At 44.7% G+C, this 18,678-nt stretch overlaps 1 protein-coding gene across 2 annotated transcripts in view; it reads left to right on the forward strand.

Moving 5' to 3' along the window:
- Positions 1-15,091: 15,091 nt before the first annotated feature.
- The window catches only part of RNF38 (ring finger protein 38), a 423,900-nt gene continuing 420,313 nt past the window's right edge, over positions 15,092-18,678 (forward strand). The window contains exon 1 of one of the 2 annotated variants that reach the window (XM_077475379.1): positions 15,092-15,640. In XM_077475379.1, coding sequence (XP_077331505.1) covers positions 15,367-15,640 — 274 coding nt within the window. In that variant the 5' untranslated portion in view covers positions 15,092-15,366. The remainder of the gene's footprint in view (positions 15,641-18,678) is intronic. The other variant, XM_077475378.1, reaches the window with a different exon arrangement.

The following is an 18,678-nucleotide window of genomic DNA, read 5'->3' on the forward strand; positions in this document are numbered from 1 at the left end:
GCCCTTGTTGTTTTAACTTTGCATAGTAAAACTTTTTTTTCTGACAGTAAATACCTAATACAGTCCACTTCCTGTTTCTTGTCTGGTAAAAAGCCTAGGCTTATGACATCATGCACAGCTCTCTCTCTCTCTCTCACTCTTGTGAGAGTTTGCCAGGAAGGGAGGGGGTGAGTCATAAGAGGGCCAATGAGAGCTGCAGAGCTGGAGGCGTGCCTCTGTGTGTCTGTGTAAATCCAGGAAGTGAACAGGCAGCAGCTTCAGCTGCCCACAGTTAAAATGATTGCAGCCAGGCTCAGTGGAGGAAGATTTCTGCAGCATATTTGTCACGGTATATATAAAATATTACGCAAAGTGGTTGGAGGGAAGCTTCAGAATGGCAAAGATGTTTTATTACAGATTATGAGAGCAGACTGCAGTTCCTCTCTAAGATAACAAAGTGATAGATTTTTTTTTAGAATAAATAAGGCTTTATTTTGATGATATTGATTGGCTCGTAAAAGGCAGGTTTTTTTTTTGTTTGTTTTTTTTTTTTGCAATTACAAGCTATTTTTAAACACATTTTGAAAAACTTTTAAGAACAAAAAGAAAGCAACAAAAATAAATTAATTAATTAAGTAATTAAAAAAAATATATATAAACAGCACAATAATACAAAATTAACAAATTAACAAAAATAAATTAATTTAAAAAATGTATTTATTTATTTTTGTTAATTTGTTAATTTTGTATTATTGTGCTTTTTTTGTTGTTGTTGCTGTCTTTCTTTTTGGTCTTTAAAGTTTTTCAAGATGTGTTTAAAAATAGCTTGTAATTGCAAAAAAAATAAAACAAAACAAAAACCTGGCTTTTACGAGCCAATCAATATCATCAAAATAAAGTCTAATTTATACCAAAAAAATCTATTACTTTGTTATCTTAAAGTGGAAGTAAACCCTCGTATCGTTTTCAGTCAAGGAAGGTGCCATCTTGGCCTCTAATAATTTTTCAACTGCCATAATGCTGCACATGTGATCAGTTATGACATCAGCCATTGGATGGTTTGAAAGTTTGGTTGAGAGCACAACCAATGTGAAAGTTAGAATTTTCGGCATCCCGGGAATGTAGAGGAACTGCAGTCTGCTCACATAATCTGTAATGGGGGGAAGCACAGGAGGAAGGATTTAATTAGGGCTGATTAGGGTTAACAGAGGGGTTAAAGAGGAACACAGTTTATTTATCTTTTTAACTGCAAGGTTGCTTTAACTAACATTATATGCATATTAAAGGTTTTTTGATCTGCTATGAATGAATGAAAGTGGTTACAATATATGGTTACAATATAGCAATAACAACATTGCTACATTGTAACATCTGTTGACATGGCAGGCACTGTTCTGTGAGTGTTTTAACCTTCACAGGAGCAGCAAGATCAGCTTCTGTGACTCAATAGTCATAATAAGTGGAGGAATTGCTGGTATATGTGGCCAGGAAGCTATGGGGAAGAAGGAGGAGCAGGGTGTGTTTCTGGGGTCTGCATAGACCAGGGGCACCTATTGTATGTCACCCAGACTTGAATGTTGAGGGGTTGATACGATACCATGATGACCACTTTGGATATAGATCTAATATAATATTTTTACTGAACAAAAATGAATTGGTCAAAAACCCCTAATCTCAATATGATAACAAAAGAAGTAATAGATGGACTGAAAACTAGATAAATCAGACAATGTTCAAAAACTGTATAATGCAAAGAATTCATCATCTCAAAGTCTTAAAGGAGACCAGGGGCACTCAGTTGGGGACCCAGGGCATGTGCCCTCTGTGGCAGAGTCTATCAGTGCCCATGGTGTACTACACCCATACATTAGATATTTAGATTAAGTTTTTTTGGGGTGTTTGGTATGCCCACAGTCCACAGCTGGTTAAAATTAATCAATGCAATAATCTGAAAGATGGCTAATAAGTTTAGTGCAATATAAACAACTTGTGTAGTTAAATAGCATATAGAACCTGAGCTATAAGAGGGACATTTCATAAGGAAAGGAAGTCAAAGGAATTTGGTTTCAAAAGAGGCACAGTCCTTCCAAATCAGGGACAGTTGGGAGCTATGAAATTGGACATACAGGATCACAGTTTCCATTATGCCTGAGCAAGTTCATTCATACCTCTTCAAACATCCTTTGTCCAGCACTAAAGGAATGTATTACAAGAGGGAGAGTTTACCTTTGCTTTTCTTAACCCTTTCATTTCCTCCTCTCCTATTATGCATACTTGCCGTAAACTATGCACACCTAGCTGCAAGCTAAGCCTATTTTGGACCTCTGTTAATAAAAAGCCAGTTTATTGACCACCACCCGCTTTGCACTCAGATATCAAACAACTGGAACGGAAGATGTAGTCACATCAAACAAATATGAAAGTTGGTGCAATATTTTGCACTTTCAGTAGCTAGAAACAATCATGGCCACCTGTGGAACCCCTACACAGCCGTATTCTCAGCTATACTCAAAGCTTGCCATACACCATTAGAATTGTGGCCTACTCAGAGGAAGCCACTCTGGCTAGATGGATTAACAAAAGTCAAAACCTCAATTGACTTGTCGAAGGAGCCAGGCCAAAAAACTTTGGCCACACCGAGCCGACCTGAAAATTGCTAGCCGAACCGAGCTGGCAACCAATCAGTTCTTGGGTGTTCTCAGGTATTCCATGCTCATGGCTGTCAGAATACTATAGCCTGGCAGAGAGGATTCCTCCACCCACATCATTTGTGTGGATAGAGGAATCTATTAGATTACTTTTATTCAACCTGCAGGCTGAACAAAAGGAATCTATTACCACAAAATCCGTCTGATTTTTTCCGACGGATTTTGTCCGAAAACTGGTGTTGCATACACATGTTCTGACAAAGTTGTCGGAAAATCCAATCATTCAGAACGTGATGATGTTAGTTCATTACAACAGGACTACGTTCGGGGTAGTAGCCAATAGCTTTGGTCTCCTAATTTGTTCTAAGAATGCGTAGCACTTTGTCCGATCGGAATTCTCTACAAACGATCGGACAAAGTCTGATTGGATCATGTTGTTGGAAAATTTTATATCCAGCTCTCAAACTTAGTTGGTCGGACATTCCGATGGAAAAAAAACATTCCGATGGAGCCCACACGGTCGGATTATCTGACAACGCGGTCCGATCAGACATTTTCCATTGGAATGTCTGACCGTGTGTACGGGGGCTTAGATTATGACGAGCTTTAGTTTGTTGAACAGATTTGAGTGCCCGTTCACACTATAGCAGAGAGCTGCGTTTTTTCTGTAGACAGAAAATGCAGCTTTCTGCAAGGGCACAGAGAAAACAATGGTTACACTTCCCTGCAGCTGTCACCTGCAGAGCAGAGCAGTGCAAAAAACTGCATTGTTGCTGTGGTTTTCCACACCAAAGGATAAAACGCACAGCAAACTCTCCCAGGTATGGAAAGGAGGGGGTGATCAATGCAGTGGGAAGGGGAGCAATTAGAAAAAGCGTTTTCCTGTATCATGGCTCTCTGTACACCAGCTGTAAAGCAAGATTAGCCTCCTCTCCCTCCCTATGTTTTCAGCTGGTGTACGGAGAGGGGACTGTTTTAATCCCCCCCCCCCCCCACTGCACAAATAACTTCCTCCTGTCCACTGTCTGATGTCCCAGCTCAAACTTCAGCCGGTTCAGCAGGGACTGGCCAAGTTTCAATCAATGTATGGTCAGGGTGGTTGAAAATTTTTGTTTGATCAGTACCAAAAACATCAGAGAAGTTTCCTGGCTGTCAGAATACAATAGCTCAGTGGCAGGATTCCCTCATTCACCTCGAATGTGTGGATGGGGCAATTAAATAATTTTTCATTTAACATGCTGCTTGAATGAAAAAAATAAATGGACCCAGAATAAGCTGGGTAAAAGATGCCAGCGCTGACAAGGAAGCCCCCCAGAGCAGATCAGCTCAACTAACAGGTGGCCCTATAACTATGCCATTGCCAGCTAACCCCAACCCTCCCCCCCTCTTGGGTAGGGGGGGTAAAAGCAACAACGGTCATGTGACGGCCAAATAAAAGTAAGAAATAAAGGTACTGTAACAGCTGCCTTTTTTAGAACAGTGTTTTATTATTTGACAATAGGGATAGGCTGAACGGACCCCTGTTCAGTTCGGACCAGAACTTTCAAACACCATGAAAGTTCGGACCCAAATAATAAACCCCAATAAAGTCAATGGGACCCCAACGTCAAATATCAAAAGTGCCCATTTTGAAGGCATGCATCAATAAAAAAAAAGTTTGTGAAAATCGTAATTTTTAAATGAGCAGTGATTTTTTTGATTTTTAATGTGAAAAATGAAGTGCCTAAAAAAGAAAAAATCCTTCCAATATAGTGCCTGGGGAGTCCCCTTATTCTAACTGTAAAGTAGTAGATCTGTACCATGTCTAGAATCTGCTGCAGCAATAATTGAATTTATAAAGCCCAAAAAAAATGAAATTTTTCCTGCAAGCTGCCTTTATTTTGCTCAGCAACAGCTGGGGAGTCAGTGTGTATGATTAGGCCACAATGTAGTGCACTGGGAACAAGATTAGAGATTTTTTGGATACATCCCTTTAACTTTGGATAGAAGTATCAGGTGCGTTAAAATTGGTCTTTGGGTGTCGTGGCGCCGTCCCACTGTAACCCCATAGAGATAATCTTGATGAAAGCAAGAATTTGCCTTGCTGTAAAAAATTGCAATGATATGCACCTGTCAAACAGGTTCTGAAAAATTGGTCCTTGGATGTCGGTGGCGCCTTCCCACCATAACCCTATAGAGATAATTCTGATGAAAGGAAGAATTTGCCTTGCTGTAAAAAATTGCAATGATGTGCACCTGTCAGAAAAATGTTCAATAAAATCAACTTTAATGTGTCCTAAAGATATTTTATCCTCTGCACTCTCTGTGGGAACGAGATGAGTTCAGAGACTTTCTCCTTATAATGGTGGTAAAGGAGGGTTGCCAACCAGTAATCATGTCACGTATTCTTGGGTCCTTTCACAGGCTTTGAAGCATGAGGCTGCCCATGCGCCTCAGATTTGCAGAGGCTTGAGAGGCAGACTCCTCGGGTCACAGCATCTGGAACTTACTCCTCCCAAGGGTCCTGGGGTTACATAGTTACATAGTTAGTAAGGTTGAATAAAGACACCAGTTCATCCAGTTCAACCTGAGTGAGGTGTCTACAATTGTCCCTATGCCTGTACATTGCACACTCACATTGGTCCCTACCCTCAAGGAGCCCACAATCCAAGGTCCCCATTCATATACTAGGGTCAATTTTGGACAGAAGCCAATTAACCTACCCGCATGTCTTTGGAGTGTGGGAGGAAACCGGAGTACCCAGAGGAAACCCACACAGGCACAGGGAGAACACGCAAACTCCAGGCAGGTAGTGTCATGGTTGGGATTTGAACCAGCGACCTTTTTACTGAGAGAGTGCTACCCACTACACCACTGTGCTGCCCTCAGTGGTTGGAAAGCCATCGCTTACAGATTGACACATTCCTTCCCCTTCTTCAAAGCCTATGAAAGTGTCAGAATCCTCCTCCTTGTTCTCCTCCCCTCTTTCCTCCTGTGTGTTCTGTGACATAGGAATGATGGTGTCTGCATAAAGTGGGCCTTGAGAGGAAAGGAAATCATTCTCTTCCTCTTGCGGCTCTGCCTCCAGTGCCCTGTAAATAATGCCAAGCAGAGTCTGCTCCAGCAGGAATAAAACAGGGATTGTGTCACTGATACATGCACTGTCACTGCTCACCATCCTTGTAGCCCTCAATGGTAGCAAATGGTAGCAATACAGTGCATGCATCCTTAATGATCAGCTATTGGCGTGGGGAAAAAAAAAGCAGAGGCCTGAGCCTGTCATCGTGCTGTACTGGCACAAGTACTCGTTGACGGCCCTCTGCTGCATGTATAGCCGCTGCAGCATTCCCAAAGTCAAGTTACACCTGGTGGGCATGCACCACCAAATTGAGGACATGTGCCAGGCATGGCATATGTGTCAACTTTCCCTGTCAAAGGTTTGAGCCATTATAGGACACCACCATTCCTGGCTCCAGCTGGCGTGGTGCAAACCACCTCTGGGCCTGTCCTTGCAGAGCTGCAAGAATCTCTGCTCCGGTGTGGTTCCTGTCCCCTAAGCACACCAGCTGAAACACTACATGGCACCTTTTATCCTGACTCTGGGAAACCTGATGTTCATAGGACAATTCTGCATAGGAGGCCATGGAGGTGGCGGAGGAGGAGGAGGGGGTAGTGCTCACAGGTCTGGCATCATCACCACCAGCTGTATGGAGATGTGGGGGCAAAACAAGCTGCAGCACTGAGCCCTGTCTTGCATCCCATGCAGGCAGCGTTATCCAGTGTGCTGTGAACTAATATATCATCCCTACCCATGCTTGCTGGACCACGTGTCAGCAGTAAGGTGGATTTTACAGCTGATTGCCTTGCCCAAGGATGCCAGAACATTCCCTTCCACGTGATGGTAGAGAGATGGAACAGTCTTACATGAAAAGTGGTATCGACTGGGAACCTGCTATTGTGGTACAGCACATTGTGCGAATTCACGGAAGGGGGCAGAATCCACCAGGCTGAAAGGCAGAAGTTGGAGAGCCAACAGCTTTGACAAGCTTGCATTCAGGCGCTGGGCATGTGGGTGGCAGGGACTGTATTTTTTTTTCCGCTGCAGAAGATGAGGCAGAGAAATTTTCCAGCTACTGTCTACAGCTGGTGGTGTGCTGCTGGTAGATGAGCTGCTAGGACCTTGGACACCCTGTGCTATACCATCATCCCTGTCAGTGGGGGCTTCTGAAAGGTAATAACTCAGTATCGCAGGGGCAGACTGAAGTGAGTAAGGAGGAAGAGGAGGAGGAGGGACAGATTTGTGCCCCTTTTGTGTGGCTTTTAGGTGCTTTTGCCAATGGGCTGAGTGGTTGGACGTTAAATGCCTTGTTAGGCGTGTGGTACCCAAATGGTTGGTGTTTTTGCCACGTTTGATGTTCCTGTGACACAGTTTGCAGATAGCAACAGTGTGATCTGCTGTAGATGTGCTGAAAATGCCCAGACAGCTGAGCTGTGGGGAGTGGGCCAAAAGAGACAACAGCTACAGAATGTGATGGAATAGGGTACTGCTCTCTACTCTTTCTTGACCTCCTTGAGGTTGTGCCTCCTCCCCTTCAGTTTCCTCCTCTGCTCTATCTGGCACCCAAGTCACATCAGTGACCTCATCATCTCCATCTCCTCCAACTTCATCTTTACCACTAGAGACAACTTGGCAATACGCTGCAGCTTGGGGAACATGAATGCCAAATTTGTCTACCAGTGTTCCCCTTTCTCTATAAGCTCATGCTCCTGTCACCCTTAACCTCAGAACCAGCATCTGAATCCAGTAATGGCTGGGCATCATGCTGACTCCACTGACTCCTCAATGGCTGATGTTAGGATTATGGCAGGAATAGATGTGGAAAATTAGGCAGTTTTATTCACTCTGGCAACTGCAGGGGACTGCACACTTGTCTCTGCTTATGTGACAGAGGATGAGGAGGATGAGGAAGGTTTAGTAAGCCAGTCCACCACCTCCTCTGCATGCTGTGGCTGGATAGCACAGGCAAACCCACCACTTGAAATGATGCCTTGCCTGAGGACTGACCACCACATCCACCTTTGCCTGTGGAAACATTTGTTGCCAGCCCCCTTACAGTGCCAAGGGAATGTCTGCCTCTCCTTGTTGTCCTCCCAGACATTACTGGGAGGGAGGGGGCGGTGCTTATAAACAAATGTAAAGGAGAAGTTGAAATCTGTATGTAGATGCACTTTAATCAATGTAAAGAGGCATTTGGTGACCTTTAATTGGTGTACTCACACTACACAGACACACTCCACGAATACAATATACTACACTGCAATATAATGCCCCAAATGTACAGTGACCCACAGAACTATATGGTGTTAAACTGGCAGTAACACACACAGAATTAAATGGCATTAAACTGGCAGTAACGCACAAAACTATATGGCATTAAACCTGTAGTAACGCACACAGAGCTATATGGCATTAAACTGGCAGTAACGCACACAGAACTATATTGTGTTAAACTGGCAGTAATGCACGCACAACTATATGGTATTAAACTGCTAGTAACGCATGCAAAACAATATGGCGTTAAACTGGCAGTAATGCACGCAAAACGATATGGTGTTAAACTGGCAGTAACGCACAAAACTATATGGCGTTAAACTGGCAGTAACGCACGCAGAACTACAGTGCCTTGCGAAAGTATTCGGCCCCCTTGAACTTTTCAACCTTTTGCCACATTTCAGGCTTCAAACATAAAGATATAAAATTTTAATTTTTTGTGAAGAATCACCAACAAGTGGGACACAATTGTGAAGTGGAACGAAATCTATTGGATTTTTGAAACTTTTTTAACTAATAAAAAAATGAAAAGTGGGGCGTGCAAAATTATTCGGCCCCCTTGCGTTAATACTTTGTAGAGCCACCTTTTGCTGCGATTACAGCTGCAAGTCGATTGGGGTTTGTCTCTATCAGTTTTGCACATCGAGAGACTGAAATTCTTGCCCATTCTTCCTTGCAAAACAGCTTGAGCTCAGTGAGGTTGGATGGAGAGCGTTTGTGAACAGCAGTTTTCAGCTCTTTCCACAGATTCTCGATTGGATTCAGGTCTGGACTTTGACTTGGCCATTCTAAGACCTGGATACGTTTATTTGTGAACCATTCCTTTGTAGATTTTGCTATATGTTTGGGATCATTGTCTTGTTGGAAGATAAATCTCCGTCCCAGTTTCAGGTCTTTTGCAGACTCCAACAGGTTTTCATCCAGGATGGTCCTGTATTTGGCTGCATCCATCTTCCCCTCAATTTTAACCATCTTCCCTGTCCCTGCTGAAGAAAAGCAGGCTCAAACCATGATGCTGCCACCACCATGTTTGACAGTGGGGATGGTGTGTTGAGGGTGATGAGCTGTGTTGCTTTTACGCCAAACATATTATTTTGCATTGTGGGCAAAAAGTTCGATTTTGGTTTCATCTGACCAGAGCACCTTCTTCCACATGTTTGGTGTGTCTCCCAAGTGGCTTATGGCAAACTTTAGACGAGACTTTTTATGGATATCTTTGAGAAATGGCTTTCTTCTTGCCACTCTTCTATAAAGGCCAGATTTGTGCAGTGTACGACTGATTGTTGTCCTATGGACAGACTCTCCCACCTCAGCTGTAGTTCTCTGCAGTTCATCCAGAGTGATCATGGGCCTCTTGGCTGCATCTCTGATCAGTCTTCTCCTTGTCTGAGCTGAAAGTTTAGAGGGACGGCCAGGAATTGGTAGATTTGCAGTGGTCTGATACTCCTTCCATTTCAAAATGATCGCTTGCACAGTGCTCCTTGGGATGTTTAAAGCTTGGGAAATCTTTTTGTATCCAAATTTGGCTTTAAACTTCTCCACAACAGTATTACGGACCTGCCTGGTGTGTTCCTTGGTCTTCATGATGCTCTCTGCGCTTTCAACAGAACCCTGAGACTATCACAGAGCAGGTGCATTTGTACAGAGACTTGATTACACATAGGTGAATTCTATTTATCACCATTAGTCATTTAGGACAACATTGGATCATTCAGAGATCCTCGCTGAACTTCTGGAGTGAGTTTGCTGCACTGAAAGTAAAGGGGCCGAATAATTTTGCACGCACCACTTTTCAGTTTTTTATTTGCTAAAAAAGTTTAAAATATCCAATAGATTTCGTTCCACTTCACAATTGTGTCCCACTTGTTGGTGATTCTTCACAAAAAATTTAAATTTTATATCTTTATGTTTGAAGCCTGAAATGTGGCAAAAGGTTGAAAAGTTCCAGGGGGCCGAATACTTTCGCAAGGCACTGTATATGGCGTTAAACTGGCAGTAACGCACGCAAAACTATATGGCGTTAAGCTGGCAGTAACGCACGCATAACGATATGGTGTTAAACTGGCAGTAATGCACGCAAAATTATATGGCGTTAAACTGGCAGTAACTCAAGCAATACGTTATGGCGTTAAACTGGCAGTAACACACTCAAAACTATATGGCGTTGAACTAGCAGTAACGCAGGCAATACAATATGGCGTTAAACTGGCAGTAACGCAATCAAATAGACGGTGTTCAACCATCAGTACACTGAAGCTATCAAAACTGTCCCTACTCTAGCTATACACTAATGTCAAGATTACTGACATGGTCTCACTACACTACACTGAAACCATCTGAGCTGTCCCTATGCTACACTAATGTATGTATAAACGGCACTGTCTCACTACTCTACAGTGAAACTATCTGGGCTGTCCCTACTCTAACTGCATACTTTGTAAAGCTGAATGATGATCCTCCTCACTATGCTCACACTATCCCTAGACTGACACTAAACTAATATTCTACACTGATAATAGAAGCAAAATAGCACAGTATAGCACACAAACTAATAGCACTGAACAGAGCCCCGTTCTATCTCTCTCCATGCTGAAATCACACTAAAAATGGCTGCCATTGAAAGAATACTTTTATACTGTGGGGTGGAAATGAGCCATGATTGGATAAAGTCATGATGGCAGTGTCCATTCATGACTCTGACAGTGCTCTGTGTCCTGATTGGCTGAAGCTTTCACTGCTTCAGCCAATCAGGGCTTGCAATGCACTGTTCAGTGCTGCAATGCATTGTGGTCGGTTCGTAGGCCGAACAAGGGTTCCTCCAGAGGTTGCTAGGAGTTCCTTGGGCAATAAGCAGTCCTCTCAGATATGTTCCTACTAACACAATTGATCTTTTTTGCTATCTTCTAGCATTCTTCCCACTGACACAAATGCCGCGTACACACGATCGGACTATCTGGCAGACCAGAGTCCGCTGGACAATTTGAACGTGTGTGGGCTCGGACTCGGCTTTCTGGCGGACAATCCGCCAGACTTTTGGCGGAGGTCCGCTGGACTTTTCAAATGAATGGACTTGCCCACACACGGAGTAAAGTCCGTTAATTTTGAACGTGAATTCAGGTTTGAAGGGACTAGAGAAGGAAGTCAATGTAAGGCAATGCAACCCTGGCATTACAGCCGGAGAGAGCGTTGTGTTAACATCAGAAGAAGAGAAGAAGGAAGAAGAAGGCGGTGGCAATGGCGAATGAGAAGACCGGGCCAACGCTAGTAAAAGAGCTGGAAGACGATAGTGGAGGAGCCTGGCAGAAGAACCGAAGAGCGCGGAGAAGTCGGAAGAAGACCCCCAGTCGGCAACAATGACGAACGAGAAAGCCATTTGGAAAGTCCAGCGGACCTCTGCCAAAAGTCAGTTCATGTGTGGGCGTGTGTGGGCAAGACCGCTCGTTCGGAAAGTCTGGCGGAACCTCCTCTGCAAAGTCCGGCGGATTGTCCGGCGGACATAGTATGATCCTGTGTACGTGGCATAATGGGTCATGAGTTGTAGATATAGCCATTTTTAGCAGGGGTTCCTTGAGACTTTTGGCTAAGATCAAGTGTAGTATCTGTTCTTATCAGTTGCCAAGAGGTTGCGCTATGCTAACCGTTCCTGGTCCAAGGCGGTGGAGTAGGGGTGGTGGTGGCTGTGCAAAACCTCTTGGCGTAATAGCAACCTGGATGGTTAGAGATAGCCGAAAGGGAAGCCTCCTGATGGGGATGGAGAACCATTGGGTCTGGATGAAGGGTTGGGTCCCTGGCCTTCTGGTCTAGATTTGTGTGGTTTCTGTCCTTTTCAGTCTTTCGGGAAGGAAAGCCTGCCCCATTTCGGTGTTATTGAGGGGAATTGGCCGGTACTTCCCGAATGTAATTAGGTGGGAACAATGGAAGCGATGGTGGAGCACAGCGACCGGGCCTCTCTATAGGCTTTCAGGGTTATGAAACCTTCCTGGCTGGTAAAGGGCTGCATCGGTCTGGCTGTTGGTCAGGGTTGAGAGAAAAGTCTGTGGCAGTCCAGGGGTGCCATAATTATCACAAGTGTTGAGGGGCACTTTGAGTTTTGTTGGCACCATGGTCACTTCACAACACACTTTTTTCTCACCTGTCTCTAGGACCGGGCCTTTTGGCTAGGACCAGAGGAATTTTTTATTCCTCGTCGAAGGGCCGGCCATTGTGTTGCACAATGGCCACTTTCACTTCTCCCACTTCTTTCTCCCCACTTTATTTTTATTTATTCCCTGTGTTTGTCACTTTTTTGTAGATTGTGTTACACGTTTGGCATGGTGTGATTAGTAGGATGCGGGTCCTCGGGCCTACCCTGAAAGTCTTGGAAGGGGGTGGACATGGCCTTCTGGCTTGGTTCACCCTCTCTCAAGGGGTTTCCCTTCGAGGGAGCCCCACCGAGTACTTGAGTGGGTCTGTTTTGGCAGTCCCTCCAGAGAAAGGGGGTCCGTCTGGTTTCGGCCAGATGGGCCAAGTGCGTACCTGCCTAATGCCCTGGGGATCAGGGTAAGGTCCTTCCTGTGTGTCACTCTTTATGTGTGTGCACTTTTTTTGGCACCGGGTGGAGTTTTTGGGTGTGTTTCACACGCCACTGGCTTTTTTTACTTTTTTCTCTAATGTATATCCCCAAAAATGTTTTTAAAAAACAAATTTCTTCATCAGTTTAGGCCAATATATATTCTTCTACATATTTTTGGTAAAAAAAAAATCGAAATAAGCGTATATTGATTGGCTTGCGCAAAAGTTATAGCGTCTACAAACTATGGGAAAGATTTATGGCATTTTTATTATTATTATTTTTTTTTACTAGCAATGGCGGTAATCTGCGATTTCTAGCAGTATTGCTACATTGCGACAGACAGATCTGATGCTTTTGACACATTTTTTGGACCATTGACATTTATACAGCAATCGGTGCAATAAAAATGCGCTGATTACTGTGTAAATGACACTGGCAGGGAAGGAGTTAACACCAGGGGTGATCAAGGGGTTAAATGTGTGTTCCCTAGGTGTGTTCTAACTGTATAGGGATAGGAATGAGTAGGAGAGGAGACATTTCGCAGTTCCTACTTACTAGGAACAAACGACATGTCTCCTTTCCTCTGTTTACACACACAAATCCCCGCGCTGGTGCCCGTGCACATGATCGTGACCACCGGCCATGCTCATCGTGTCCCCCACAGTGCAGCGGGCGCGCGCATCCTCTGGCAGCACTTAAAGGTACCCCCTACCCATATGGGGTTTCGCGTAGGGGAACCATTCTGCCCCGTAAAAGGATGTGAGCTGGTCGAGAATTGGTTAATTATGACCAAAAGAAAGCTCTATTTGTGTAAAAACAATAATAAAAAATTATTTGGGTACAGTGTTGCATGACCACACTATTCTCATTCAAAGTGTGACAGCGCTGGAAGCTGAAAATTGTCCTGGGCAGGAAGGGGAGTGAAAGTGCCTGGTATTATAATGGTTAAAGTGATTGTAAAAGCTTGTTTTTTCCCCTATAAAAATAACAAACATGTTATACTTACCTGCTCTGTTGCGGTGGATTTGCACAGAGCAGCCCAGATCCTCCTCTTCTCGGGTCCCTCTTCTGTGATCCTCTTGAGTGCCCCACTGCAAGCAGCTTGCTATGGGGGCACCTGAGCTGAGTCACAGCTCCAAGTCCATTCAGGCATGGAGACTTGACCCAGCCCCACCCCTCTCTCCCCTGATTGGCTAGCTGACTTTGACAACAGTGGGCGCCAATGGCACCGCTGCTGTGTCTCAGTCAATAAGGGAGGGAGAATCTCAGATGGCTGAGACACTTGTGGACATTGCTGGACAGAGAGGGACCTCGGGTAAGTGTTAGGAGGGCTGTGGGGGGGGGGGGGGGGCTGCTGCACACAGAAGGCTTTTTATCTAAATGCATAAAGATAAAACACCTTCTTACAACCACTTTAAATGCAGGTGACTGGCACCATTAAAAAAAAGTCAATGCATTTGTATGTGTTTAGAAATGTGGTATAAATTCAGGTGTGACAGTGGCAGTAAGAATAAGGCCTCTGTGAAGAAGCTGATTGGCTCCTAGGCACAGCTGGTCCAGTTGTAGCAGAGTCCCCTGTCACAGGATGGGGTGACTCTACAGCACACTGACTAAGCTAAAGGCAAGGTGCCTGTGTGCCCAGAGAGTGGGCATGATGGGTGTACTGGCCCGTGTGTCCTGAGAGTGGGCATGCTGGGTGTACTGGCCTGTGTGCCCTGAGAGGGGGCATGCTGGGTGTACTCTCCTGTGTGCCATGAGAGGAGGCATGCTGGGTGTACTGGCCTGTGTGCCATGAGAGGAGGAACGCTGGGTGTACTGGCCTGTGTGCCCTGAGGGGGGGCATGCTGGGTGTACTGGCCCGTGTGCCATGAGAGTGGACATGCTGGGTGTACTGGCCTGTGTGCCATGAGAGGGGGCATGCTGGGTGTACTGGCCCGTGTGCCCTGAGAGCGGGCATGCTGGGTGTACTGGCCCGTGTGCCCTGAGAGGGAGCATGCTGGGTGTACTGGCCTGTGTGCCCTGAGAGTGAGCATGCTGGGTGTACTGGCCTGTGTGCCCTGAGAGGGGGAATGCTGGGTGTACTGGCCAGTGTGCCATGAGAGGGGGAATGCTGGGTGTACTGGCCAGTGTGCCCTGAGAGGGGACATGCTGGGTGTACTGGCCTGTGTGCCATGAGAGGGCGCATGCTGGGTGTACTGGCCAGTGTGCCATGAGAAGGGGCATGCTGGGTGTACTGGCCTTTTTGCCATGAGAGGGGGCATGCTGGGTGTACTGGCCTGTGTGCCCTGTGGACAGGGCTGGTACGGAAGTGGAGTTGGTATAGTCAGAGAGTGGTAGCACAGACATAGTCTCCAGTCTGAGCCCTATTTGGTTTGGAAGGATCCTGTGGGGGAGCTGAGTGCTGGGAGAGGGGGCATGCTGGGACAGGACTTCGTAGAGTGACTTTGTTGGCTGCTAGACATGACTTGGTGGGGGGTGATACCAGGGGGTGATGCCAGGGGGCTCCTCTCCGGACACCAGGCAGCGGTAGGCGGTGACAGCAGGGGGTGGAGGAGGAGGAGGAGGAGGAGGAGGAGGAGGTGGGTTGTTGTCTTTCCCGATTCGCCTCGATCCCAGGCAGGCTGAAGAAGGGGCCGAGGCTGCAGCGGCCACCAGCAGAGAAGCTCGGTGCCTCCTCCTTCCTCTCCTCCCCTCCTCCTCCTCCTCTCCAGCAGCCTCCTGTTCTCCGGGTCACCCCGTCTTTCTCCTTCCTCCAGCCCCTGTCCTCAGCTTCCTCTCCCCCGTCATCTCCTCCACCTCCTCTTACTCCTTCCTTCCTATTCCCAGCGTTCCTGGAGCCCCCAAGGACTAGATCCAGATCTAGGTCTGGATTCAGCATGAACCAACAACAACAGCAGCAGGCGCTGCACGGCATGCCCGGGGTGCCACACTTTCACCACCAGCTCCAAACACCACCACCACCTCTTCCTCTTCACCATCACCATCATCACCACCTTTCTGCTGCCCTCAGAGGGCCAGGCGTAGACAGGAATGACAACAACCCCCTGGAGGGAGCCAGGCAACCCCACAGTCCTCCAAGAAGGAGAGGGAACAGTCCGACCACCAGTGATTACCACCACCATCATCACCACCTCCTCCGATCTCCAGCAGGTAGGACCTTCCTCCTCACATCTCTGCCTGCTCTGTGTTTACAAACTTGTCTGTCACTTTGACAGCTCAGCCACCTACCAACATCCACTCCTGATCGGGGCCACAGATCCCTACTGCCCGACTTTACACACACTTTGCCATCACCTAACCTCTTTTGGATCCCTCTCACTCTCTTCTCCATAGCTGTCAGTCTTTTGGTGGGATGTATAGATCTCTGACTCTCTTCTCCATAGCTGTCAATCTTTTGGTGGGATGTATAGAGCTCTCATTCTCTTCTCCATAGCTGTCAGTCTTTTTTTGGTGGGATGTATAAATCCCTGGCTCTCTTCTCCATAGCTGTCACCCTTTTGGTGGGATGTATAGAGCTCTGACTCTCTTTTCCATAGCTGTCACCCGTTTGGTGGGATGTATAGAGCTCTGACTCTCTTCTCCATAGCTGTCACCCTTTTGGAGGGATGTAGAGATCCTTCCGAATCTCTGTTTCTGCTTAGTTGTCATGCTTTTTGGTGTCATGTTTGGATCTGTCTGACTCTATATCTACTTAGTTGTCACTATATTTGGTCTTATGGATAGATCTTTGGCTCTGTTTGTCTTTTGGTGTGATTTATAGATCTCCCTTACGCTCTATTTCTATATATTTTTCACTCAGTTTAGTGAGTTATGTAGATCCCTCTGGCTCACTATTTCTACCTAGTATCTCTTTTTGGTGAGATGTATGGAGATCCATCTGACCATCTAGTTTGGCTTTTTTTTATCCCCCTTTTTGATGTCCTGCATAGATCCCTCTGACTCTATATTTCTATTTATTTCTCACTCTTTTTGATGTGACCCTTTAAATCACTTTGACTCTACTTCTGCTTAGTTGTTACTTTTTTTGGGTGTCATGGATAGATCCCTCTGAATTTCTATTTCTACACAGTTGTCACTCTTTGTGGCACAGTGTATATATCCATCTGACCCTCTATTTCTATCTAGCTGTCATTTGTGTTGGTGTGATGTATACAGTCGATCTCTCAGTCTCTTTTCTACATAGCTGTCATTTCTTGTTTAATGAGATGTATGTGAGCCCCCTATGAGACGAGATCCTTCTGACCCTCTATTTTGGCTTAGTTGTCAGTTTTTGGTGTGATGTATAGATCCCTCTGACTCTAGTTCTACTCAATTGTTACTTAGTTTGATGTGATGCATAGATCTCTGACTTTTTTTGTTGGTGTGATGTAGATTCCTCTTATTGTCTGTTTTTACACACTTTTCACTCTTTTAGTTATGATGTATAGATCTCTAATTCTATTTCTACTTAATCAGCACTCATTGTGGTGTAATGTGTAGATTCATCTGATTCTCTATCTCAGCTTAGTTGTCACTTTTTTAATTTTATGGTGTGATGTGTAGATCCCTCTTGCTCTATATTTTTGCTTAGTTGTCACTTTTTTTGATCTAATTTCTAGATCCATCTAATTCTCTATTTTGGCTTAGTTGTCTTTTTTTGTTTGATCTATAGACCTCTCTGGCTTTCTATTTTGGCTTGGTTGTCACTCTTTTTGGTGTCACATATAGATTTTTCTGATTCTCTATTTCAGCTTTGTTGTCATTCTTTTTGGAGTCATGTATACATCCCTATAACTCTATTTTGTCTTTGTTGTCACTCTTTTTGGTGTCATGTGTACATCCCTATAACTCTCTATTTCAGCTTAGTCATCAATCTTTTTGGTGTCATGTATAGATCCTTCTGGCTCTCTATTTTGGCTTAGTTTTCACATTTTTGATGATATGTATTTGATCATCTGTAAAGTCAGTATAAGGAAAATGAATGGTGCTTAGATGTGTATCAGCAATCCTGTTTGACATATTTCTCTTTAATCCATATAGCTGGGGGTGTGTCATATGTATACATATTTTGTGCGCAGAATTCTTTCTCTTTCTGGTCTCACAAAATTGTGATTGTATGTTATTTTGCAAAAAAGACCATGACATGAATTTAAATGGAAATCTAAGCTGTGGATGAGGTGCATTCATTAACCTCTGTCTGCCCCATCATCACTATAGGACGCATTGATTATGGCTAGGCATTTGGGCTGGGTACCACTGGCTAGGCAGCGTGCCATCCAGAGTAATGAGATTGGGTCTTTTTGTGTGTGTGTGTGGGGGGGGGGGGGGGGGGGTAACATGGTTCCCGAGCGTCTCTGCAATCCTGACTCTTTAAGAATTAAGATGCAAGTTTGGATGTGTTTGAAATGAACAGTACAGATCCTTGGATGTGGTAGGGAACAGGAGTGAAAGTCATAGGAGACATTGGGAGACTAGCAATGGAAGGGGTTGGATGGATGTGGCAGAGAACGGGTTAACCTGGGAGTGCTGGACACACAGATCCCCTCCTCTCCATCCTGTCATACATTCCTGTAAGCTGGACACATGCTGGGCGGGGAGGGGAAACTTCTATGGATTTTACTGCTGCTGTATTGTGATCTTGTCTGTAGATGTGCTGATCACATCCAGAGGGATCTATAATAGCAGGCTATTTAGGAGAAAAGCACAGCTCTACAGCTGAGGTTTAACCAATCAATAGTCCTAAACGGTGACTGCAACTTAGTAACAACCCATGCTGGAGACATTCCCTAACTGTGGGCTTCTAGATCTCATCTACTCCACACAGAACAGTTTTGTAATGGAAGTCCCTTTCTGCTTGCCTGGCCCCCAAAGCTCATCATTTCTGCCATGTTTGCACTAAATAAAATGCTGGCTAATGAGAGTGCTTAATTCATGGGAATCGGTGACCGTATCTGAAGGGGCAAAGGTTCAAGAAATAATATTTTTAGATTTTTGTTATATATTTTGTTATATATATATATTGTTAGATTTTGTTATATATATTTGTTACTGTATATTTGTATACTTTACATATATATATATATATATATATATATATATATATATATATATAGATATATATATAGATATATATATAGATAGATAGATAGATAGATAGATTTTATATATATATATATATATATATATATATATATATTATTTATCTATAT

Source organism: Lithobates pipiens, unplaced genomic scaffold, assembly GCF_037356315.1.
Source record: "Lithobates pipiens isolate NorthernLeopardFrog02 unplaced genomic scaffold, aLitPip1_a1.2 Scaffold_13, whole genome shotgun sequence".
Lineage (NCBI taxonomy): Eukaryota > Metazoa > Chordata > Amphibia > Anura > Ranidae > Lithobates > Lithobates pipiens.